Raw genomic sequence first — 27073 nt, forward strand, 5'->3', positions numbered from 1 at the left:
TTGAATTACATACGATTCGAATCTGGTAGACAACCGAACAGATCAAGGTGTAAAGAGATGCGATGAACAGCGGAGGAAAAACGACTTTTTCGTAGGGTCGGGATCCAAATTCTTCAGTGAGGTTTATCACAGTTTGGATTGGGTATGTTGTTGTAAGGTTAGTACTGACGTTGGTATCCATTGATTTGTTAACAAAATTTGGTTGCAGTTATGGTCAACTATATTACACAATTTCTGGAATAGACATCGGATTAGGATATGCGAAATCAACAGATTAAATGCTTTTCATATCATTTTGAAACATTTTGATTATAGAAAAAGGTGACCTCTCAACTGCGAAAATCCAATCTATCTGCACATTTTCGAAACTCTAAAGCAGAATCACGTGAAGTATGTCAATAATTTTGCACTGCTTATTTAAAAACCCAACCAGGGCTATTTTTATGCAAGTTACATTAAATACATTGCTACGTTTACCACTCTTGATTAGAAACTAATTAGTAATATAATACACTACTTCTTATTTGATATTTCTGACCAGTTTAACTACAATTATGTAAATAAACAACACACTTTTAGCTGATAATCCATTTTCTGTCATTGAAATTACCCTTTTTTCCTGACCAGATTAGTTATAAATATTTGAATGAACAAACAATTTTAGCTCGAAAGCTGATTTTCAACCTTTGATAATATTTTGTATTTATAACTTAACTATAGCTTAGCAATCTTGACAGGTTTGGTCACCTGAAATTAATTTAAGCTACTGTTGTATTTTTAAGACACATTACTTGACTTTTAATATTTAGCGAAATACGTTTTAATTGAATTAAATCTACATTAGTGATAACCCTGCGCGCATTATAACTAGTTGCATTGCTATAGGACAACAACTGTTGCTATGCACGAGTCTTTCATTCATACACTCAATTCACTATAGTCAATACCAAATGAACTATTGAAAAAAAATATATTTCCTATAGTTTAATTGGGGTTAAAATTTGTTTAACACCTGTTGCATGTGTATACAGACAATAAATATTTTATAAATGTATCGTGTTTCTTCTGGTTTAATAGTTTATGTTTAATTGCAACTGACTGTTTTTTTGAGTTATTATTTCGCATAAACGAAAAGTTGTTTTATACCCATTTGACTAATTTGCCGGAGTAAAGTACTGATTTTACAAACATTTTGTGCTGCTTAACTTTTAAGTTGTGTGTTTGTGTTTACGTTGGCATTTTAGCGATATGTTCTTGACTCTGCTGCACAACGCGTCCACCTTGTTTGTTTTCAAATGACCTACATTTCTTTAGCACAAGGCCCTTGAGAGAAAAAAAATTGCAGGTGCAAGTTCTTGGCCCCCTTATGAAGAGTGTAGTCATGTCTAAAATAGTTCTAATAAAATATGTTTGTCCACCATAGTTGCACCATAATTCATGCTTTCAAGCCATTTTGGTTTCAGTGGCTAAATCCAAGCCAACTATGTTTATGTCAGCACCTTAAAGCAGTACCATTCACCCTAGCTGTCAGGTTTTGATTTTTATGTTGAATCTGCCCATATGCTTGCATATCTTTCACATTATTACTTCTTTTTGGGCACATCTTAAACCACTACTCTTTAGAATGGTCCTTGGTTCTGTACTTGACTCTGTAGAGTTGTTCATAGTCCACATTCGGCAATCAGCATCAACATTTTTTCAGTTTTAAAACAATAAAAAATACAATCATATTTGACCCTGCAACTTTAAACTTAATACTTATGAGACCCCTACTTTCTCATGGACCCTGGCGAACCGGCTGCAACCCCCTCCTGTTGGGCCTGCTTAAGCGTAATTATTTATTTGTGTACACAGGGTATTGTCGCTGGTTTATAATTGTTAAATTCTTAAGAATACAATTTTATGAGATTTGTGCGACTGTTTTGGTGACAGTTGCAATGCGTCTGTTATTGTAAGGTAGGTCCTAAAATTGGTATCCGTTGATCCATTAACAAAATTTTATTGCATTTAATAAAAAAAATTGCCGCACAATTTGAGAAAAAAATATTAAATTGTCACACGTGAAATAAACTCATCAGCAGATTTTCTATTACAAATTTTCCTACTGGGCACACAACTACATATTTAAAATCTATTTTTTTATTATGCAATCTTTTGATATTCACAAGCAGAATAACATTCCCTAGACCAGTGGTTCTTAACCTTTTTGGTGTGGTTTCCCACTAAAGTAAATCACCAAGTTCGAATTTCCCCCTCTGTTATTTTTATAATGATGTTTTGTGCCCTACTTTAACAAGAAAAATTATTCTTTAATCGAAATAATTTTGTGAAGCAATTTAGTCAGGACTCAGGACCTTCAAGGTATATTGCAATCTTTTTTAGTTTGAATAGTGATTTCGTGAAAAGTAAAATCGTGTGGAATTTTGAAAAATCTCATGTGCTTGCATTAGTCATTTATTGCATCACAATCAACAGATCAAATGCATTTCTTCGCGAACAATAACAAAGTCATTGATACTTTTAGTAATGTCTGTGACGTAACAAACGATTATTGGATGTTTATGCGCCTTGTAAAACTAGATGTAGTTAATCTTACATGTTGTTGCGGAAAATATTGTATTAAATTAACTTTCAACGGTTAATTTCAACCCACGGGCCCGAGTTTGGTGACTTCTGACTCACATAATTTCCCTCTAAAAACATTAAATTTCCCACTAGTGGGAAATTTCCCACCGGTTAAGAACCACTGCCCTAGACAAACCTTTATAAGCTGTCAATTCCAAAACCTCAACAGGCCTCTTACCTTTTGCACTGCATGCTACATTAAAAAGATTGTTTCGATGAACAAGCACAATAAGAAAAAAATATGTAATCAGAATATGAAACACAATTAGCAAAGTTATTTTGTAATAATAAACAATATTTTTTCTTGATTTTTAATGACCAGTTTGATTTTAGCAATGGTAATATTTTTTTTGCACTGATACATAACCATCTCTAGTTCAACCTAATTCAATTGAAGCTACTCTTCCAAAATTAATGACACACTATTTGACTTTAGTATTTGGTGACATAAATTGAATTGAAAAAAAATCTGATTTAACCTTTGTCGTTAGCCAGCTTATGCATAACTCAAACTCAAACTTTTGCTATGAACAAGTCAGCAAATATGCCCTAATCCAGAGGCGTGCAACATATGACCCGCGGGCCAGTGTCCGGCCCGCGACACCTATTTTTGTGGCCCGACCAGACTTCAAAGTACTCTTTTAATTATGAATATTTTTTACTGTTAGAGCATGGATTGTTGCTATTTGTACACCATCACTGATATTTTTGACTTTGTACACGTCACACGGTGGTAAGGTTTTATCCACTGTGACGACATATTCCCGTTGTTGCATCATAGTGTGCATTATGAAAGAACTGCTTTTCTAGCAAAGATTCAGTAACATGATTTATAGGTGCAGCAAATATATTGAGATTTATTCTACGAAAAGGTTAGCATATATCCCATTGATCAAAGAGTACTCAAAGAGTAACTTGATTGTGTGCGCTTTGGCATTAAATAAACTGTTTAAAAAATGTATGTGTTGCTTTATTGTCTGGCCCTCAGCATTTTTTAACTGTAAGTTGTGGCCCACTGCGATAAACAGTTGCACGCCCCTGCCCTAATCCATACAAACACAATCACACAACATTAGCAAATGAACGCAAAAGTTGGAAAATATTATTTCCTTTAGTTAAATGAGATCAAAATAGTTGTTCAACACCGTTTTTTTGGTCGCAATAAATTTTGCAATGGCCTGTCGCGTTCCGTTAGGTTTTACAGGATTTTGTTGCATTTGAAATTATTGTTTTAGGAGCTGTCGATCCGCATAAAAAAATTATTAACTCCTTGGATTAATTTGTCGAGGTACTACTTTCACAATATTTTCCGATCACTTCCTTAAAATTGTGTTTTTTGCAGTATCTATAACATTTGAAACTGCCAAACACCCGACACAACCTTGCCCCACAGCGCTTCTACTTTGATTGTGCTAAAATTACTGACTTTTTGAGAAAAAAATGTTATTTATATAAACCGAATGTCGCTTGCCGTACTGTCAAAAACAAAACAATAATTAAGGTGCATCACGCTTTTCACGTTTTTTGAATGACTCAAAATATTAAATTTTCAGTTCCGGTAAGCAGAAAATTGCACAAATTGTTTTTAACACCCAGGCAAACATTTAAAATAATAAATTCAGCTTTAACGGGAAATAAATCAAACAATGTTTGAGAAACACAAAAAACAAGTGATTTTAGGGAAATTGTTCAAAGTTGATAGTTTGTTTGCAATACAACATAAAAAATGAAACCAAAAACACATATAAACGAATGCATGAAACAAAAATTTAAACTTGCAACATGCTGCTAATATTAGATTGATCCAGTCGTAGATTTTTTTTTTCAATTTACAGTTCTTCGATTGTCAAATTATTTTCCTTTGCAACAGGCAAAGCTTTAGGGTTTCGAAAAGTCATTTGTGTGCTCGGATTTTTCTTTGTAGCGGGCTTGACTTTTGAAAATGAACCAAAGGGAAAAAGCCGTTTGAGATAATCGCGAAAAGACAAAATCAACAAGCAAAGATTGATGATATGACTAATTCTGAATATAAGATAAACAAACGACAGCGATAGCCAGTTTCCTATCATGTGTTGGTATAAACGGGTAAACAAAAGAAAAAACAAATCAGAAAAAACAACCAAAGCTGTACACACGCTGATTCGAATCGCAGATTTGCGTACTTTAGGATCTCTGATTCGTTTTGCCAGTGGAGCCAAGCAAAGAGCCAAGATTAACAACTGGCTCGTTGTGAAGATTGGTATGGAACTTCCTGCAACCCACAACACATGTGCGCCTTCAAACTCACATCCTCGCTTCGCGCTCATGAATTTTCTTGTGAACAAGACTACTATAAGCAATATTTGACTCACTGTGAACAAAATTTTTGTCGCGTATCTGATCACAGTAATTAAGCATTTGCTACTTTGAAAAGTAATATTATTGTGGAGTGTGGTTTGTCGCAACCAAAGCGTCCCAAACACCAACACGTTGATCGTGGCGTTAGACAATGTCCGCAACGTGAAGTAAATCACACACCAGACCCAACTTAATGTCACAAAATAGATTTCCACAAATAGCAAAACTTCGCTGAAAAGGATGGCCGCAGATGACAAAGAAATAAACCGGTTTGTCAGTTTGATTGCCTTTGAATCATTTTTGATGCGATTCTGGTAGACGATGGAACAAATGAGGATGTAAAGAGATGCGATGAACAGTGGAGGAAAAATGACTTTTTCGTACGGTCTGGATCCATATGCTTCAGTCAGGTTCATTTCTGTATGCATTGCGTCCGTTGTTATAAAGTTAGTACTGAAATTGGTATCCATTGATTCGTTGACAAACATTTTGTTGGATTAACAAAAATATACTGCACAATTTGTAAAAAAGCGTTAAATTTACACTCGAGAAATAAACTCATAGTTTTTCAGCGTGATTATTTTAAGTGCAACTTTCTCACGATTTTAGTGCAACAAAAACTTGTCCTAGTGATTATATACACGTACTCGCACTTAACTACTGATTTGAATTATTTTTATCTCTTTATTCTTTTTGTTAAGTAGAATAACATTAACTATGCCTTGACTTTTGTGATTTCAATTCAAAAACCTAGTTAGTCCTTTCCTTCTCCACTACTATATTAAATAAATTACTGCGTTGGCGAGACTCAATGAAAGTTTTTTTTATAATCGACAGATGATACACTACCAGCAAAATTAAATTGCTAAATCAAACACTCCTATTTTTTTGACTAGAATATTATTTTCAATTCATTTATTGAAATAAAAATTCGAATTTTAGCTTAAAGTGCAATTTATCAGGATCATTGATCTTTTTGGTTGCATTGATAAATGCTTGATCAGCCAATCGTATTGTGACCAACAAAAAATAAATGACGTTTTATGTAGCTTTTGAGACACACTACTGGACTTGTTGTTTAGTTTAATAAATTGTTATTGATTAAAATCTAGATCAGTGGTTCTCAAAATTTTAATTTTTGTCAAGCACTCACGCGGTTCAATCTAAATATATCTATGAAACGAAATATAACTTGGTGAAACAAAACATGTAGTTAACAATAAACTAAGTAAATTTATTCCTGGCAAAGTACTGCCACAACAACATGCAGGATGAATTTAGTTTAGTTTCGTATGATTACTTCGTGTAATAATGTTTCAAGGGCAACTTAATACGTCACAAATGAGACTAAAACAATAATAAAATTGTTCGCAAACAATCGCCTCTGTGGGCCTCTAAGGGACCGTGGGTCCCAGTTAAGAACCCCAATATTACATTGTCCTGCAAAGTAACACAGCATATAGAGATAAAAGTTTAAATTTAAACATAATGATTTTTATCAAATCAATCATAAACAAAACGTTTTCTAACATTGCTCGTTTTCTAACATTACTTCAACACCAAGTCTTGCTGTGCGCACAATAAGCCTAGGCATGTACCCTCATTTATACAAACATAATTTAATAAATCAATAGCAAATGAACACAACAGTTGGAAAATATTATTATCTGCGGTTTAATTAAGGTCAAAAACACCTGTTACATGTTTGGTTGCAATAAATTTTGCATGCATATATCGCGTTTCATCAGGTTTTACAGGATCGAATTGCATAATTAAACATATTTCTTTAGTCATTGCATCAGTTTGTTGAAGTACTATTTACCAAATAGTTCACAATTTTCAGGATATCAATAAGTTACATAAAACAAACGACTATAACACGAACACGACCCGACTGAGCTTCGCAGCACTTTCACCTTGCTTGTGCTAAATTATTCAATTAGGGAAAATGTTGACTATTTTATTGACCCAAACGCCGCTTACCGTTCCGACAACAACAAAACATGACTTAACTGTTTTAAATAAATGGTTTAAGTAACACGAAAAAATGCACAAAATTGCTTTAACACCCAAATCTTAACTATCAACCAGTTGTGCAGCATAAACAATCACTGCAATGCCAGTTTTTAACCAAACTTACTGAAACGACGAACTGACAACATTGGATCAGTAGTTCGAATTCTGTATAATAGAAGTTCTCAACTGTTGCAACAAACAGGCGAGCGCAAAACTAAGCAAGTAACTGTCGTACTGTTGTATTCACGATTTTCGAAGGTTCTTCTTTGTTTGTAACTTCAATGTGGAAATCGAATGGCAACTTCGATTTCTTTTACCAGCTGCAGAATCGTGACAATAGAGCAACCTCGTATTCAAATTCGAACTTGCAACCACTTTTTAACAAGTGATACTTTTTTGACTTACGTCCTTATTTTCAACAATGCAAAGTGCAAGTCAAATTCCTGCTACAAGTAAAATTAAACCTAGACCTGAGCTGTCGTGAGATGCACGAAGTATTTTCTACTAACAAGGAGTTGCTGGAACAGATTGATTCTGGCAATAATATGTCATGCAATATGTCATGGCTCGTATAAATGCGAAGATTTATGCGAAAACGTTTGTTTCGTTTCGAATGGGAAACTTAATTTTTCGCTGTCCTTAGTTTAGGCTCTGTGTTGATGGCAACCCTGTCAATAAGGCAAGAAATATTTCTGACTGACTTATAAAGCACGACTTATATTGTGGACGTAACAGTGTAGAAATTGTGATGCGCAACAATGTGTATTATGATGCAATAAAGGTAACTTGAACAGTTGTCTATTTTAATAAAAAAATAAGGCAAACAATAAATGCCAATTTTTCGGAATGAAAGTTCGCCATAAATTACGTAGGCGATAAAGTTAATAATAAAAGTTATTTCGAAAAAATACCACGCGGGCCACTCAAAACCTTACTGCGGGCCACGGGTTGGACACCCCTGTGTTAAACCTTATCTTGGTGCGTTTTTTTGCTTTTTTATTTTTACTTAAAGATTCAAAATAGTTCAAGTTCGCAAAAAGTCATCACAGTAACACTGAAACACCTTCTTTCTCCAACAGCTTTGTCGTCAACACGAGACACCGCGTAAGTCGCCAAAAATAGCCTATCGTATTCAAAAACATACTCACGTGATTTCGTCAACCAGTAACACAATAGGACGTTGTTTTACGTCACAAAGGACTAATTTGGGCAAGAATGTGGTTCTACACAAAGTTTTCGACCGATACGTAATTTAGTTGCTGCTTAGTATCCAATAAATGGAGTCTGTCCAAATTTTATTTTAACTTAACAAACTTATAGCCTGCGAAGTAAATAAAAACGAGCCAGACTTTACTGCTATAAACAGCTCGCAAAGACCCACACATGTCAAAACGCACGTAAAAGAACACAAAAGGACATTTTTAAAACCCCGCCCATTAAACCGAAACCATTTCAACTGGATGTTAGAAATTGGTCCATTAGGGCGGGAAAAGCGCCACTTTGGAAACAATGCTAAGCACCAGGCAATGACCGAAGTGTTTTCTTTATTGTGGCGTAGTAAGACAATCACTTTTATTTGTTGACAAACAAATCGCCAAGCACAGGCACAAGAAATTCGAAATCGTCAGGTCGCAGCTCTTCCGGTTTAACGCTTAGTTTGTATTCGCCATTTTCCGTTTCCATGACATCAGATGTTGGTTCGTCCAAGGAATGTTCCCTGCAATATAACGTGATTTATTTTGCTTGTGTAAAGTATTCGTAACCTTTAAAATTAATTCTAGTTTTAATCTGTGATAGAATCACAAGCTGAACCAAAAATATGATGTACAACTCTTACAAGTTGTCGCTTCAATCGGCACTGTTTTTTTGCGACTTACATGGAATGCCGAAATATGAATTTATTAAGCACTCTTTCATACTTTTCTCGTTTGAACGTCAACAAACATGCATTCATTGCGCGTTATAAATGCATTGTTACTGTACAAAGCAACTTTCCAGAACTAGCAAAAGTTTTGTTTTTGAACGATCATGTGATTTAAATGACCCAACATAGTGCAAAATTTCCGTTTCTCAGAATGGCGCAATTCCATAACGGAGATTATTGAGACTGTCAACTCGTAAAAGTCGTTTGATGCAGATGACGCCACAATATGCAGCCAGTAAAAAAGGGAAATTTTAAAATGGAGGTTCGTTTTGTGATACAGTCAAACTTCGATACTATGCCACCTTGCTATTATGGCACTCTCGCTATTATATCACTTTTGATCGTCACCAACTAAATTCACTAGAAAATATATTTACTATGCCACCCCTTACCCTTGATACTATAACACATGAGAGTACAGTATCACTGTATTAACGGTCTGGTTCCGGATTGAAAAATTGGGCCTTCTGACAACTTTCGGTTTGAGCTCATGATAAAACAGAGAAAAAATGAAAAATAACTCGTTGAGTAGACAAACGTGGTCATGTTAAGAAGTTTCACGGCTTTGCAGCGAGTTATGTAAACGCCGTTTCGTGCTTGTGTCACGACAAAACTAACAGATCTTGTTTGTTCTTTGCACGATCTATCCCTTTTTATGTAATAAATTATATACTATACACTGTAATAAATTACAATCGTACAACACAGCGTGGCATTGCAGTACATTGTCACGTCACAAGGCTATTTTTCCAAACAAATCTCGCTACTATGCCACTTTCTCTTGGTCCCAAAGGGTGGCATAGTATCGAAGTTTGACTGTATTAGAAATATCTCCAAAGATCGTTTTCATGTTATTGCAAACAATGGGTTCGATTGAAACATTTTTTAAGTCCTGCCACGTCAACAGTAAAAACTGCTAATGAATGCAACATGACTAAATCATTTCATATCAGAAGTCTGTAATGTGTTGTTATTGTAAACATTCCAAACAAAAATCAAATAATTACCATCAAATTATTTTAAACTGTCATAATACCGATCTGCAATGGTACAGATTGTAAGCGGGCCTGAAATTGGGGTACGAACCCGAATATTCAAGCCCAGAACAGGGCCCGAACACATTAAAAATACAAGCTCGAATTAGGTCCGAAAGTTGGTAAACATACGTCAAAAAAATGATACCCAGGGTGAAATCAAGCCTGTTTGGCTAAAACTTAAGCCCGAACCCGGCCCAAATCCGACCTTAAAAGCCCGGCTATGAGCGAATGGACTGAATTGATCTCAATAACAACATACTGTTACGTCACAAACCGATTATTCCATCATAGCAGCTGCGTTTCAACCACGGTGTTAAACAATGGCATCTATAGTTAGTAACAAGTTGGTCGGGTCAGGTATAGCACATGATGCGCTCTGTAAGTAGTATCTAGTTGCGACATTTCCGCATATTACGTTCCGATGCGGCATCAATCACACTTGGCTAAAACCGTTAACACATCCGCAAAATGTAATGTTTTCGAAGCGTCTTAAAGTTTGGTTTTATTTAATACCGTGCATAAAAGTCACTTTTCTAAAATGCATCAAAATTTGAAACATAGAAATGTAGTGGTACAGTACAAGTGTTGCCTTTCATATTTAAGGCGCGCCGCCCTATTTGGCTTTCCTGACCTTCTGTAAAGCACCAGCCCAATATTGTAACAAAACATTATACATCCCAACAATGATTAGTTTTCATGTACTTTCGGTAAGTAGGGTTTGGGGAAAGTTTTAGGGGAAAAGTATTCGCTGACCCCATCAGTACGTAACAATGGTTCTTGCCAAGAAATATTGTAAAGCCTATACCGCCATTAAAATGCAAAGGTAGTGCGCCCCTTTCAGTATCCAGAAACCATACATAACCTTTTATCGCTTTGTCCAGAGAAACAGGTTTTATGTAATCACAATAATATGTCAAATATTTTTCGTGTTTCGGCTGGGTACAAGACTTCCCAGTTATGATTACATTTATAAAATGCAACGAAGAGTTACCGTAAATCTTTAGTGGCGACGGTATCCGGTTTTGTGCCTGTTCCATTTAGCAAAAGAGTCGAAATAAATTGCTGGCAAATGGTTTTCATCGGTGGTAAGATGTGTGTAGGTGTTTCAAACATAAACGACAAGGCTTCCTGCAATAATAATAATAATAAAAAAAACGTTTCCTGGGGGACTGTTTACACCAATTTTTGGAAACGACTTAGTGGTGATAACTTTTACCTAAAATTTTAAGCATCTGTTTAAAATGAAATTACAACAACACTGATAAAAATCAGTTGCAAAATATACTTAACAACAGACCAGGCCCACAAGAGGCCTGCCAAAATACAGATTTAAACAAAAAGCTAAACACACTGGTAAGGTATGAATAATATGCGATGTGAGAGTACAAGCTCACTGCGTTCAAACTGACAAACATAAGTTATCAAACAAAAAGAATATTAGTACCAGGTAGTGTTTGTGAGATACCATTAAACTCGTTAGTTTGGGAAACAGAAAAATAGTCGTCCTGTGAAGTATTGTGATTGGAATAAAAAAGCTTTGCAATTAGCTTTACCCTGCTAGACATATGTGTGTGATATGCAAAAATAGTATTCAAAAGTGTATTATGTGTCACATGCTTCTATTTTTCTCAGCTTAAATTTAAATCTTGGGCTTTTTAATTTTTATGAAACCTTTACGTGTTATCGGGTTGGTTTAGTAACATCCGCACAAACATATATACCTGTTTCGTTTTTGGTTGGATGGAGAGGTTTTCGACGTTCTTGTCCTCAACATCAGCTGTTTTCGAAGAAAGGATCGATGAAACGGGATTGACTGCATCACTTTGCGACGTCAAAACTGTATTCTCCTTATCCTTGGGCTGGTTTTTGGCGGCAAACGTGTGTACGGTCTTCGAAAAAGAAATAAAAATAAAGCATTGAAGTTTAACAAAGTAACCCAAGGTATGTTATTCGACGTTACTTGTGATATTTTTTACCCAGGAGTTATTGTAAGGTTGGTATAATATAGATTAGTATCATAGTATATCTCCTTTTTAATACAACATTTTGTCGGTGGTTTTTATGAAAACTGAAGGTGGCATAGTGGCACGTTAAGGGAAATTGGTTTTGAAATTGGATTTTGCATGTGTTGCAACTGAACATTGACAAATTTATGTAAACAAACTCATGAACTAAAAAAACTACACCGTTGCCTATGCAGTCTTTGTCACGCCAAATAATATAACCCGTTTTTGCTGCTTATAACTTTTTCTCAGTCTTAAAGCCCCAATTTCACAAATGCATTACCATTTTGTCCGAAATCATGTAGATTTGTGATCCATTGCCCCAGCTGGCACAACCAGTTGAACTTGGTACAAAGCAAGCAGCCACAGGTTGAAATTCGAGGTCGTACGCGAACTTGGGGAGGTTTTGGTCGGGAGAAAATATAAAAACTGCAAAGAATATCGATAAATATACATTTTTTGTTCGACGGTTTTTGAAAGAAAGTAACGTTTCAACTTTACAATATACCAAAACAAGGTGTATAAGAATTTACTAAACACTTTTAAATCCCTTTTGTCTATATAACATCGGACAGAGGGGGTCCTTAACTAACATTAACACCGTAACATTAAAATTTAACAGAAAACAGTTAACTAATAGGTCTCAAACAATTCGGTGTTACTGCCAGATTACAATCTCAAGGGAATTAAGTCTATCATTGTCACGACAAATTGCAAAGACTATGAAATATAAAGGCATTGATAAATAAAATTAACCTAATATCACCGGTAGTTGCACATGATTTACGTAATTGTCACGTGACGAACGCTTCACAAACAACAGGGTACATATATTTATCTCGGACAGAGGTTACATCTCGGGCTTTGTGTCGCCATAATGACACTGTTACATCACACAGTGGTAACCGCTGAACAGGCAAGCGTTATCCGGAAACGCGCCGCTTCCTCTCTCGTGACGTCATGTGCTGTATGATGTCATACACGCGGTGTCAACAAACCACAACGACTAGAGCTCACTACATCGCGAACAAAGTGTTGTGACAGCAAAAGTTCGGACCAGGACCATAACAATGCGTTGGATTATTTTTCTCTTCTTTTTTGTTGGATTATCAGAAGGTGTCAATGTCACTCAAAAGGACGTGATAGGGGTAAGTGACCCAGATATTATTGTTGTTTTTCATATGTTTAAAACGGGCGTTGGCTGGTACGTATAGTTAACACAAAATATTGTTTAGTGTTTAAAAAGCGAGAAGCAATTTATATACGTTATTGACTTGGTTGACAAACAGTGGTGACACTTTGGCAATCAAGTCAGGAAAAAATACATTATTGCTTAAATTCAGTGGTTCTCAAAGTGTGGTAGGCGTACCACTAGTGGTACATCGGAAATTTTCAGGTGATACGCAAGTACTATTCTGCCAATACTCAATTTAAGTCAGATAAAGTATTGCAACTCAACTGACCCAACGGATCAGCCCTGGTTTGGGCGAAATTCGAGGTTTTGTACTGTCTTTTGAAATCGCTAAAAAAATATGCTAGTCAGGTCGAGAAAATGGGCCTATTTCTTCGGCTATCCATTAAAACAGGGTTTAGGAATTATGCAGCGATAGAAAAAGTTGTCAGGTTGTACGCGATCCGTGTTAGATTAAGAACCACTGCTTTAATCGATAACATAAGTAGTGATGGGACGAGTACCCGGTACTCGGTACTCGGTATCGATGGTATCGAACGATTTCAGTGGTATCGATACTCGTACTCGGTATCGAAATATTTTGCCTCAGTTTTCGATACCAACGTGCGAGTACTAAAGGCCGACTTACACCATAGGAATACGGGGGAACTTTATGCCAATATTTGCTTCGGACAGCACAAAATTGGAAAAAAGTTCCGCCAGTTTACGTATATTTTTTTCGCTATCACGTGGAGATTACATTTTTCAGCATGTGTGTGTGCATGCCTGTACCCCGACCATGGCAGATAAATTAGCCAGTGGTATACAACTAAGTACAACACTACACCTAAGTACTCGGTAATCGTACTCGGTACTCGGTATCGAAGGTATATACATGTGGTACTCGTACTCGGTATCGGTACTCGCTTCAAAACCTGGTATCGTCCCATCACTAAACATAAGTTTTAACTTCAACTAAACCTTAATAATGTGCAGGTTTCGTTTTCGAAAAGATTTTACATTTCAAATAAAATCTTTCCAAACTGTTGTACTTTTGCGAAATGCGTAGTTTCTTAAAAAATCCGTAGAGCTATTCTACTTAGTAGTGTAAAACCAGTCTATAACAAAAACAAACCTAAAAGGTTTATACCGGAACATGCACAGCAATACTGAGAAATATTTTACCAAAATGTTGCCATTTTCCATTATCTACACACGAACTAAAACAACTTGTCCATTGATTTTAAACCATGGCTATGCAATTGAAGACAAAATTGAACGTTACGCAGACTTTTAAAATTCCTTGTTAAAACAAGCTGTATTTCGGGGGCTTTATCTAGTGTGTGCTGCAAATATTTTTATTCCCTAACATTATTTTTTCATATTAAGAGTTCGTCAGCATTAAAGTTTGTTGCTTACTCTTGTTAAAGCCAAAACTAATACTGAATTTCAACACGAGTTTGCCATTTACATTTTTTGCAGGGGCCACAGACCTTACATTGTTACTTACAGGGGGCTACGAGGCCCAAAATTTACTTTTAGGGGGCCACGGTCCGTGAAATATTGAGAACCACTGGTGTAATACATGCCATATGTTTTCAGGAACTCAACAGTGTTTGGCTGCAGTGGCAAGCATGCCCTAATAAACAGCGCTGTGATTTGCAAAGAAATCACACTTGCACACAAAACACTTCACCACATGTGGCGTGCAATGGAATAGTTTGGAAACAAGAATTGAAAGGTTGCCACCAGTGCGCCAGCAATGCATGGGTAAGTTTACAATACAAACGTGGCCTGTTACAGGTTTAGGAAGTCACGAAAAAAACTTAGACGTGTTTTGAATTTTGAACAACAAAAGGCCTGGATAAGTCGAGCAGAGCTTCTTGACTAGGGTAAATTGACCCACAAAACGGTATTTTCAAAACGCTGTGAGGGTACATATCAGGGATCGTATAGTTTGGCATATCTTGTAAAATGAATTCGGTTATCTTGTAAAAATCTAATTTCCTTCATACTGCTTTCACAATGTCAGTATGTTACACATGAACAGCTTACAACAGTAGTCATCGGAAATTGTTTTCACAGCAATTCTGCACTTCGTATAAACATTTTTTCTTCGAAGGGAACCGATAAACAAGACAAAAAAATCTAAAAAGCACGGGTCAAGTGATCCTGCAAAGTTGCTCAATTAAGTCGCGCCTTAAGCGATCGTGTATTTCAAAGCTACAAAGTGCAACATAGTCACACCCAGCGTAATAAACCAGTCAATGTAATAAACAATGCAAATTAGAACGTGTACAAATTGAAAGACTTGCCCCAAATGGGAAAAAATACTTGTGAAATACGAATGCTTTTCTAACAAGGTTAGTCGATGCCTGCAATGGCAAACGACATGCCTTTGCGGTAATGTTTTGGCGTGTAAGCTTTGCCATTGTCATCTTCCAAAACGTTTAGTGAATAAAAGCACGCTGTATGTTAAGGTAACATGGGTCATTCTTGTTATCACAGAGTTTAAAATTAAATCTATATTAAATTTTTGCTCAACATACTTTACATGTCACATGTTCTTAACCATTTTACCTTGTGCAAAGCTATATATCTTAAATGATACCACAATGTATCACCAAAAGTTATTCAGCACCAACAAACATAACAATCAGCAAAAAAATTTAAGCCTTATTTTTTTTTCAAAGTCGCTTAGTAAGCTAACTAACTATAAATATATCTACATATATATTTGAAAACGTTGCTTCGACAATTGCCGTAGAAAGTAATATGGTAGGCGCCCCATAACAACTAGCGTAAAGAAGGGGAGGTGCAAACAGAGATGTGTTTATAAAGTTGGCACTTTGACAGCTAAATTTGTGATAAAAGTGACTCAATATGCTATAAATAGTTGCTTAATAATAACTGAATTTGTGTCGTTTTGTTAAAGTTTCCCACTTCTGGTTGGTCGAGCTGTTCGGGCAAGGGATGTACAGATACAGTTCAATCAAAGAGGTTTTCGTGTACAGCTGCCACGCTCCAGCCTAACTGTGTAAAAACCGAGATACAGTTTTGCGCACCGAAAGTTGTGTGCGATGGCACATGGACACCGTGGTTTGCTACACCATGTCCAGTGTCTTGTAATGGAGGAATTCGGGTAAGTTTATGACGGAGTTAGTTTACAATCAAACTATAGTAACTTTCGTAATTATCTTTTGTTTACCGATTTGTCTTTCTCACGAACGGAAGATAAATTCCTGTTAAAGATTACAGCCAAAATTTTAGCTTGACACTTTTTTTATTTTATTTAATCTTGAACACAGCAGTAGACTTAACGCGTGCCAATTTTAAACAAAAAGAGTCTCCAATAAGGAACTATTCAATTCAAGATTATCGATGCACACAAGTTCCTACCATAAACGTAGAATAAATTCGCCCAACATTTTCAACAGAGAAATAAAACCTGAAGTTTATGCAGTTTTGGGGTGAAATATTTTTTCCCCGATGCTTTATGTGAAACATTTCCTTTTCGAATGTTATTTGACGGTGTGTAGTGATATTTGATATTTTTCCCAGTTACGTAGCCGCCGCTGTGAAAAGAATAAGATTAGCAGCTCGAATTGTGCAAAAACATACATGAACTTCGTTGACACAAATTTGGAACCATGCAACACAAAATCATGCGCTGAACGTAAGCTCATTTTCTTGTACTGTTTTGTTTGGGTAATCATTAAAAAAAACTAGGACAGATAAAAAAAGAGGTTTATTCGGAATAAATATAGCAGACTTAAGGCACAAAAACGCCGTTATTTTATTTTTTATGAATTTAATTTAGAAGATTTTCAAGAAGTGTGCCATGTAATGATGTGTGTTATGAAGGCCTTTTTTCTTCATTAATAATTAAACTTATATACCAGTAGTTCTTAACCTTTTTGGTGGTAGTTTCCCACTACAGTCAATTACCAATGTCAAATTTCTGTATTATGTTTCGTGCCGTCTCATACAAATAGTAATCTTTATTCGATTGAAAATACTTATTCATGTGACTAAATAATCAGACTTATGACTTTAGATATTAGAGTAAAACTTTTTAGGTACCAATGACATACAAAATTCCCTCAGAACGTACATAAGTTCGCACTGGTGGGGATTTTCCCACCCGTTATGAACCACTGCTATATACAATCCAAAATTGTCGTTATTAACTAGTGTACTGGATTTTTCTTTTGCAGAGCCGGTTTGGGGTAACTGGGGCAAATGCGACTGCAGCAAAACGAATGACCACCAACGACGTCAATGCTCGTCCAACTGCCCAGGGACGCTCCCTATCTTTCAGTACAGAAACTGCGCTCAATGTTCGACTACACAGGCAACCTCAACTAAAGGCTCTACTACTACAACCAAAAGCACAACGACGACTACACTGTCCACAACGACACCTTCAACATCAACTACCGCAATACAAAAACAGGAAAAGGGGACAGCAGACAGCAGAAACGCAGTACATATAACAGGAGGGTCGACAACTACCACGGTGGAGTCAAACTTTAACGGACAGCCAGCTTCTGGTGCTGGTAGCGATCGTGTGGTGATCATAGTCACAGCCACAGTGATTGTAGCCTTCCTGGTCTTCATAATTTGCGTTCTAGTGCTCCGTATGCGCAGGAAGACAAAGCCGTTACAGATACAAGTGCAACAACAGGCAAATCCCCCTACTGCTGATAACAGGCGATCGCTATTATTGGGGGCTGCCACGGACGGGGTGTACGAAGAAATGACTCTTGGGGGGTCGTGCCCCAACTTTAAACGCCCCCTACCCGCTACCCCATCATCGTTATGTCATCCACCCAAACCACCCCGTCGAAATCGGCCTCTGTCGGAAGTGTCTGTGCACTCGTTTCCCGATTTGCAAAGAAGCTTGTCAGCGAACGATGCAGGTGACCAGTCCCTGTCCGCTGGGCCTTCCCCAACTGGTTCGTTTCGTGTGCATCAAATATATTCGAATCCACACAGCGGGAAATACTTAAAACCAATGAATTGAGATTGTTACCCAATTAAGATTTCAAGTAAGATTGGGAAAGAAAATGTTGAAGAGAAATATGGAGAATTTTGTCTGTCTTACCCGAAATGACAGTACTCGAAACTGTATGGAACAAATATCTCCTCACAAGGCGACTGTCAAGATGTTGATTTGGAAGATTACAAGACAATACTCCCAACATAATCTTGCAGAAGTTATGGGTTTAGGCGTACTGGCAATACAATGCTATGTATACAACTATAAAACAAAGAACTTTTAATTTTTGTTTCAAAGGAGATAATATTCTTGCTTTTTATCCAATAAAGTAGAATATCTGTTTGGACTGACCCCTATTGAGGACAAAAACTATGTGACGATATATTCCTCAAACACATGACTGGAATTTTGATAGAAACATTGTCTGATATTGATTCATAAGATGTAATTGTTAGCGAGTAATTACATTTTAATTTAAATTTTATGTTCTTAACTATAACAAACTGTAATTGTTGAGGATGCCTGATAGTAGATTTTTAGGTGTTGGGAAATTTCAGTATTTATTTAGTAAACTACTGAAATAAGGATTCAATTTTTTTGCTGATTGTTATTTTTGTTGGTGCTGAATAACTTTTGGTAATACATTGCGGTATCAATCAAGATATATAGCTTTGCACAAGGTAAAACTAGTTAAGAACATGTGACATGTAAAGTGTGTTGAGCAATTTGCATTTTTTTGATGTGTTGATAAGTTTATTGTTGAGGTTTCAAATTTTCGTGCAATTCAATACTGTATTTTATGCACATTTTGTGCCTTTTTAATACTGTTGAGTGTGTGACAATGTTATGGATATCTTTATCTTGAGGTGTAATGTATTGTTTTGTTAACAAAGCATGAGGCTTTTATGAGGCTGAAAAAGACAAGAGTTACTTTACTAGGCTAGTGTTGCCAATTAAGCAAAATAGAGTAGTCAATTTCAACATTGGTTTTGTGATTACATTGAAACAAAAAAAACCTAAACATCCATTCTGGCCGCTAAATATATATCTAGATTTAGAAGCCAAAAACCTAACAGAAGAAATATAATTAATGCATGGCCACAAAAGATGTATGTTAATATATACATAAGACTGACAAAGGTTGTGCACCCCTGGTATAACACACGGGAATCATTAAAATAAATTTAGGCATTAGCTTGAATGAAAATCAGTACCAAACAACCTGTAATTGAAAAGTAAGTGACAACATAAAGCTTAAACAGGAAAGCAGTTTTTCATGTGTGTCTGATTTCTGTGGTTTATGCATACATGTTGCAAAGAGGTAAAAAAAAAACAAAAAAAAATACCTGAATTACTCTTGGTGAACAATGCCATGTTGGAAGAGAAATTATCAGCCACCAACATTTTGCTGTCTTGGCTGTCATTACTCCATGAGAGTGTGCCAGAAAGAATATTCCAACATTGAAGATTGGCAGCTAAAACCATTAAATGGTGGGAACAAGATTTACGCCCAAATTCAAGTGATCTGCAAAAGACATGAGTAGCTGTAGGAAAATGAAACTTTTGAGCATATTGCAATTAACTTTTTTGTTTAATTTAAATCACAATGCTTCATAACCAATCTTTAGGGCTCTGTTAATAGTTTGAATAAGGTCCGCTAAATGCAAAATGATGTAATGAAGAGGATAAAGTGAAGGGTCCTTGAATTTAAAGAGTTACACATTTTAACTTAATTATGAACAACAGACAAAACATTTAAGAACACTATCAGATATCTAAAAAAGAGATTTAATACCTATATAATGTACCTTATGGTTTCACTCTGGGACATTAACAACATAAGTTCATCAGGTTTTTGTGGATCACAAAGAAGCACCGATGATCCAAAGGCTAATGCTAACATGGAACCATCCTCAGAAAATGAAGCGTTATGGCATGGTTCACCCCGATGTGTTATGCAACTGTCACAAATCCACTCTAAACAAAAATTGCAAAGTTTGTCAGAAAATAGCTAAAAGCTCAATAAAATGCTGAAAAACACTTAATATTTTTACAATTTGTGCTTTGTCTAGACAGGTGGGTAATGTTTTGCATGGACAGCTTATAATTTTTTTGTCTAATGAAAGAAATGCTTAATAGGTGATAAATACAATTAGTGGACCAATATATATATTCTGTACATTTACATTTGTGTTATCCTACAGCAACTTTTGTAATAAATATATATGTAGCACAATATATACATGGAGGGAAAAAATCAAGACATACAGGCTTAAAAAGTCGTTGAAAAGCAGGTTGCATTTTTTTAAGTTACATATTACAACATTTTTTTTATACACTTACTGATAAGGTATATTAATATATGCATGAATAAATGGTAAAAGTGTTGGCTATTTGAAAAGAGTTCAGTTAGGCCACAACCAAAAGTTTGTAGCAATTATTCGGATTTTGTTATTAAATATACACAATAGCTGTGGTAAGAATCCCTACAAACACCAATTCTATCAATGTTTGGGGCAGTGTTTCATCCTGGAATGGAACAAAACGAAATAACATTATTCGTCCTGAGCAAATTATTTATTTTGTTATTTCGTTCTGGACCTATTTTTTGACTTCGTTCCAGTCTGACTGAAATAAATTTATAACGGATATGTCTTAATAGAAGAACATTTCATTGTGGTCTTTACAGCTATTAAGCGAAAAAAGAAAGAAAGTTGCAACACACAAAATTATTGTCGGTAGTTGTTATGTCACATAACATTTGTCAATGATGGTCAAAAGAATGAATGTAAATTGTAACAGCTAAACGGCGCGAAATTTTCAGCAATTGTTTCATGTCAAATGTTCAGAACGAAATACCGGAATAAAAAATGACGGTATTTCTTTCCGTTCCGGTATTTTGAATTTTTTTTATTTTGGTATTTCGTTCCGGTATTTGAGCCAAAAATTATTTATTTCATTCCGGTATAACGTTCTGTTCCGTTATGAAACACTGGATTGGGGCACTACTTACTTGATTCATCAAGATACCAAATCTTGCAAGTGCCATCTTTTGAAGTGCTAGCACACATATTTTCTTGTGGATGAAAGTTCAATGATGTGACTACCTCATTGCTATGAGGTGAAGACACCACTGTGTTAAGTCCCCACCTGGTCAAATAATTAAAAAAAATGTTGGCATAGACTTCAATTTAATAGTAGTATATATTTTAGGTGGTACAGTAGTATTAAAAATAAAGGCCAATATAGTATAGTACTCACACTAAAATCTTTTTACAGTAAGTTTCATAGAGAATTTTACAGAACCACAATAAAAGTATAAAAAATTGTAACATGGCAGCAATACTGTTTAACACATTTTTGTTAGGATTTTTGTAAAATGTAAAATTTTAATGTAAAAGTAAGGAAAGTCTTATAGATCCAGTTTGTCAATGTTTTTGTCATATCTTTTCCAACAAACACTGTTATTTTTTGGATAACTTAGGAAACACTGTTATAAATTTTAATTTGACAAAGTAAGCTAGTTTATGGCACAATATCTTACTGTTGTTCTGATTCATTGAAGTCCCAAAATTTCAACTTTTGGTCACATTTGTTTTCTGTGTTAAATTCCATTGTTGCCATAACATAACCTGTACCAAGTGCAAATTTTTTTTGTAAAAAGATTAAAACTTTATGACTCAAACATCTTTGTCTGTTACTTACGGTTTGATGTCGAAAAAGCAATTTTGCATATTTTGGTTTGGGAAAGTGGCATCTCAAGGTCAGCAGATGATATGAAGTTTTGTCCAATCACATCCAACTGTAAATATGTAAATTTTTAAACAACCATAATAAGTACTATTTGATTTACTTTATTTAAAAAAATGTTTTCAAAAAAAATTATACATTAACATAAGACACAAAGATAAAAAGGAACTGCATCTTACATTATAAAGTTGGGTGTCAGTTGCTGCATGGTAAAATAGTAGATGGCCAGGTTTTCCATTTGTGACACAAGCGTCAGACCTTTTGTCGTATTGAAAGCCGCAAGACAAATCTAATAAAATATCCAAAAAGCTATTATTTTTGCCTGACACACTTGTATCTTTGAGCTTCATATAAACTTGATATTATGACTGGAAACTATAGCTTAAATACTAGTACTCCATTGCATGCAATAAAAGAACCGCAGTCTAACCCACCACTGTTTGCTGCAGCAAAGCCTTCAAAAGTCTGTTTGATAGTGAAATAACTCGATATAATTGTGATGGCTGAAAACAGTAGAAGTGAAAACAAAACATCAAAATCAACGCCAAAATAGCTTCACACTAACTTACAGTTATCAGCATGGCAGCATGCATATAATGTGTTGTCATTGGCTACAGTAATTCGAGAAATTGGTGAACCTAAACGAGGTAAAAAGTGTTTTTTCTCATCACTCCATTGAACAAGGACACACTCATGTCCACCAGAGAGCAGGGATGACCCACGTGGAGTAAATGACAAGCTAAGCACTTCAAGTGAATGCCAATGCTGCTTATTCATGATTGGCGTGTTCTCAAATATGTTGTACCTGTTAATAGAAAAAAAATAAGTTAAAGCCAGTACCGTCTAAAAAATGCTGACGGTTAGGGCTATTAGGGTTGGGGTAGCCCGCGGACCACAGGTGCCGAGTGGCCGGTGGCGGGGTGGCGCTGCCACCTTCGGTTTGTAAAGCACGGTGGCGGCGACCTTGAAAATTTTGGTTTGTTTGTAGCGGTATAGTATGAAACATCGTAAAATCTGAGAAAAATAACGAACGATTTTGCTTTTAAACGAGTGTACTGGCGAAAAAGCAACAAAAACACTGCAACCTGTTTTGGTTAGGGCATTGTTTATGACGCCATTTATGGCCATTATTGTGTGCAATTCGATTGTGCTGCTAAATGGTTATTTTAGGTAATACAAATCACTGACAAAGTGACAAAACATCTTTTAACGCTGCTAAACCAATGATAAACGTTACGGCAAAGTGCTTCAAATAAATATTATTTCAAAAATTCACTTTTTATGATTTTGACAAATGTTGCATTCTATACTTGTTGGGCTTTGAGTTTGAGCTGATGTGGTCGCACGTATTAGTGACGTCACATGAAATCATAGGCATAGAGTTTTAAAAAATACCAGGGGTGCGCCGTTTGATCTTCCAAAAACGATGCCTATACCATGTACAGCAGGGGTGGGCAAACTTTTCAGTGCAAGGGCCGCATTCAAAAGTTCTTAATCGCAGGGGGCCGCATAGTATTTCACCAACGGCCGCCAACTGCTTGCTTGTTTTTGTTTTAAAATAACTGGTGTAAAGAATTAGGTTTATATCCTATATATACGATTTAAAGCCGCCTAAAATGCTCAGATTAAAAATTTCTTACTTGACGCATAAGTTTAGCTAAACGGAGCTAACTGTTTATGACGTCATAATCTGTATTGTGACGATTGCGGTGCCTGTTCTTACGTCACCGCCGCCAGCACGTGTATTTTAACATACATGGTCACAGCCGCACAAACTCGTCTCCGCGGCCGCATGTGGCCGTACGGCCGCAGGTTGTGTACCCCTGATTTTGCCCAAAATATTAACGGAGTATATTTTCAGCTATGTGCAAATACGTTTGTTGTCACTGAAATTATTGGACAAACATTGGTTGAAACGCTAAAGCCGTGTTTAATGTCCGTTTGCAAAGTATTGCAACGACCTAAACTTGATCCAATGTGATCAAAGTTATGGCGTCAACAGTGCAAAGTGGGTGGAATTTGAAAACGTGAATCGCTTTTACTTTTATTTACCTTTATCGAACGAAGAAATTGTGGCTAGTGACGATTTGCAAAATAACGTCGCAGAAACAACAGGCTAAAGCACGTAAAAAGTATCTGTGTTTAGTTCCAGAGTAAGTATGGTACGGATACAGACTTTGCACATTGTACAATAGGTATCAGCAATTCGCATCCCCGGTCATAATACTATTCTGCGTTACTAACATTCTCTTTAAAATTTACTAACATTTGGCGGGCCGCATGAACTCCTTTGCCGGGCCGCATGCGGCCCGCGGGCCGTACTTTGTCCACCCCTGATGTACAGTATCTGTACCCGTATAAGACCAAATAACGACACCTTTTACGTGCTTAAGTATGTAGTTTCTATCACATTAATTTGCGAACAGTCACTTGGCGCAATTTCTTTGTGTTAGATTGGAACGTTTGCAGTGCGTCTCTGATGTAACGAAAGGACGATTTGCCGAATCAGCCGCTTTAACAACGATTAAGTTTAAAGTAACGTGTTACGGCGGGAAATAAAAGTAAAGCAATTCACGTTTTAAATATAGCCGACTATGTATTGTTGACGCTTAAACTTAGGTCACCTTGGATATAGTTTAGGCCGTTGCAGAACTTTGCAAACAGACATTAAACTCGGCTTAGAAATCAATATATTGACTATTTTTATTTTTATTGCAGGGAGTATTGCGACAAATAATACTAAAACGTTAGTCTATAACAGGGGTCCGCAAATACTTTTTGGCGCGACCCTAACAAAATTGCTCTAAATTCTCGCGACCAGTGTTTTTTTAAGGTGTTTTGGGGGACCGTTTCATTTCTCCAGCGGTTTCCCAAAATTTGGACTTATGGCTATTTTTTGGTATTTAAATGAAACACTTGCGGTCTCTTAAAACTACTTAGCGGTCACCCAAACCGAACCTTAAAAAAAACCTGCTCGCGACCCAAGCATTAAGTCTGAGGAAAATACTAATCAACTAAATATCAATATTAAGACTGCTATTATGCTATTGTCAGTGTCTATTTTCACATAAAATAGTAGGTAAACGAACGTATTTATTCTAACAAATGAGAACTGTGGGCTCTGTGTTGAGAACACAGCTAATCAGAAAACGCATGCTTGTATAAGTGCGCTTAACTTTTTGCATTGTTACATAGACTGTATGTCACAGTTACGTAGTCATACGTAACAATGCAATAATGATTAAATGGTTGAAAAAGGCCGAAATTCATTAATACTGTAGATGCGATGCTTATATTCATGGGAAATTTTAAATATTTCGCGACCCAGACTGGAAGGTCTCACGACTCAAATTTGGGTCGCGACCCACTATTTGCGGACCCCTGGTCTATAAGTCATGTTTATGTTGCATTAAAATGCCTATTTATTGCCAAACAATTACAATTGTTACGTTTCAACTGATGTCTGTTTGATCAATGGCGTGAATGCAAGCGCATTTGTTTAGCTGGAAACACGTTTTAATTAACCGACGTAACTTGAACAAAGATGCGATTTTGACGTTATACAAAGGATAAGGCCGGGGGTGCGCGGCACCCCCGCACCCCCGTAATCTACGCCATTGCATGAAATGACGTCATAAGTCCGCCACCTTGCATTTTTGTAAAACTCGGAGCCTATGCCGTGGGCTACATGGGTTAAGCAGGCTCGCAGTTTTAGACGGTACCCAGTTAAAGCAGGAAGCAGCCTATGTAAAAAAGGGGTCCCAGCTTGATAGTTATTTAAACTGAAAGAGACTGAAACTAGAAGGTTAAGCTTTTGTTAGTCACTTAGGTCATGCAATTGTTTACACAAAAACTTGATTTAGTGGAAGTGCACCTAATTCACTCCCATTCAACTGTTACAGAGTTAATTACCAAACTCTGATCTCTCCATTGTAGTGTCCAGTGGCAACAATAGCTTCAATCGGATGACTGGCAATGCATGTTATGTTAGGATCTTGATCAAAACAAACATCCAGCACCACTCTGTGATGTAACAGTGGTCAATAAATACTTTTTAATGACAAATATATTTCAGATTAAACAAACCTACTTTTTGCACTTCTTTTTAGGTTTTAATGTGTACAGTTCCTTGTATACTACAGCTTTGCGATGAAAGGCTACAGCCATAAAATTTCCAGAAAAAGCAAATCTGTTGTTTACGTCCTTAGGAAGAGATTTGGCAATAACTTGATTAGGCATGTCAGATTCTTCTTCTTCCGATAAACTTTTGTCCAAAGAAAATTTCACCAACTCAAAACTTTCATCTGTACCAATGCACAAGTTATATTATGTAAATATTTTCGATATTAATGTTTCTCTGAAAAAAGTTTACCTTGTTTTTGAACAACAAATCCCATACATGGAAACATTTTGTGACAAAATATAGCTGTAAGTGGATGATTAAACTTAATTGATGAGAGCAACACTCCATCCTCATAATCCCAGATGTTTACATTTCCATCGAGTGAGCTTGATAAAACCTAAACACATACACAAATCAGTTTTAATGCAAATTGTTAAATGGCAAAGATGAGAAGATCCATTTTATTGTTTTAAATTGCCAAAGTAATACGTTATCTAAGAGTCTAAACTAAAACACCTGTAATTTATTCTTAGGGTGGTTTTGAACACTGGTAACATCCAAACTGTGGCCACATAACCTCCGATAACAATACCCAGTTGATATGGAAAACACTTTGATAATGTTTCCACATGGGCACAGAAGATATCTGAAAAACAATGCGTTTCAAAAGTTGTGGTTAAAATCAAACATCAACTTCTTACTTGGAATCCAAACTAAATAACGGTTTATGTTTTACAATGCTTGATCCACCACTTTCTGCTGTAACCATATCATCTGTATCTGTTTTCATTTTGCTTTCTGCTTATTCTTGGAGTTCGCCAAAGACAGAAATACAAACCCACCATGAAAGTCAAAAACAAACGCACGTGGTAAAAAATATTTCGGGACTTTTTGCTCCTTTTATATTTCTATAGTTGAGATTTTTAAACCAATTTGCATTAAAAACTGTTGACATACGCAAACTATTTCTAGTTTTATTTATTTTACAGTAAACGTATACAAGCTAATCTTGACTGTGCGTAATCGTAGGACCACAAATTCCAAAAGGCAACGGTCGTAAAATTAAATTTATTTTTAATTGCTTC

General features: G+C 36.0%; 2 protein-coding genes across 2 annotated transcripts; one reads left to right on the top strand and one right to left on the bottom strand.

The window, feature by feature from the left end:
• Positions 1-8505: 8505 nt before the first annotated feature.
• On the bottom strand, positions 8506-26882 carry LOC145223972 (WD repeat-containing protein 75-like). Its single transcript, XM_080090386.1, has 17 exons — positions 26690-26882; positions 26505-26634; positions 26238-26385; positions 25956-26169; positions 25778-25888; positions 22435-22670; positions 22300-22368; positions 22045-22154; positions 21821-21917; positions 21660-21747; positions 21129-21265; positions 19924-20092; positions 19462-19640; positions 12226-12371; positions 11661-11828; positions 10931-11067; positions 8506-8695 (listed from the first exon to the last, which is right to left on the bottom strand). Exons 1-17 carry the CDS (start codon positions 26776-26778, stop codon positions 8551-8553), a joined length of 2373 nt encoding a protein of 790 aa, XP_079946512.1. The 5' UTR covers positions 26779-26882; the 3' UTR covers positions 8506-8550.
• On the top strand, positions 12960-18218 carry LOC145223973 (uncharacterized). Its single transcript, XM_080090387.1, has 5 exons — positions 12960-13090; positions 14716-14883; positions 16049-16255; positions 16675-16789; positions 17331-18218. Exons 1-5 carry the CDS (start codon positions 13013-13015, stop codon positions 18137-18139), a joined length of 1377 nt encoding a protein of 458 aa, XP_079946513.1. The 5' UTR covers positions 12960-13012; the 3' UTR covers positions 18140-18218.
• Positions 26883-27073: the final 191 nt, after the last annotated feature.

Source organism: Phallusia mammillata, chromosome 4 (genome assembly GCF_965637545.1).
Source record: "Phallusia mammillata chromosome 4, kaPhaMamm4.hap1.1, whole genome shotgun sequence".
Lineage (NCBI taxonomy): Eukaryota > Metazoa > Chordata > Ascidiacea > Phlebobranchia > Ascidiidae > Phallusia > Phallusia mammillata.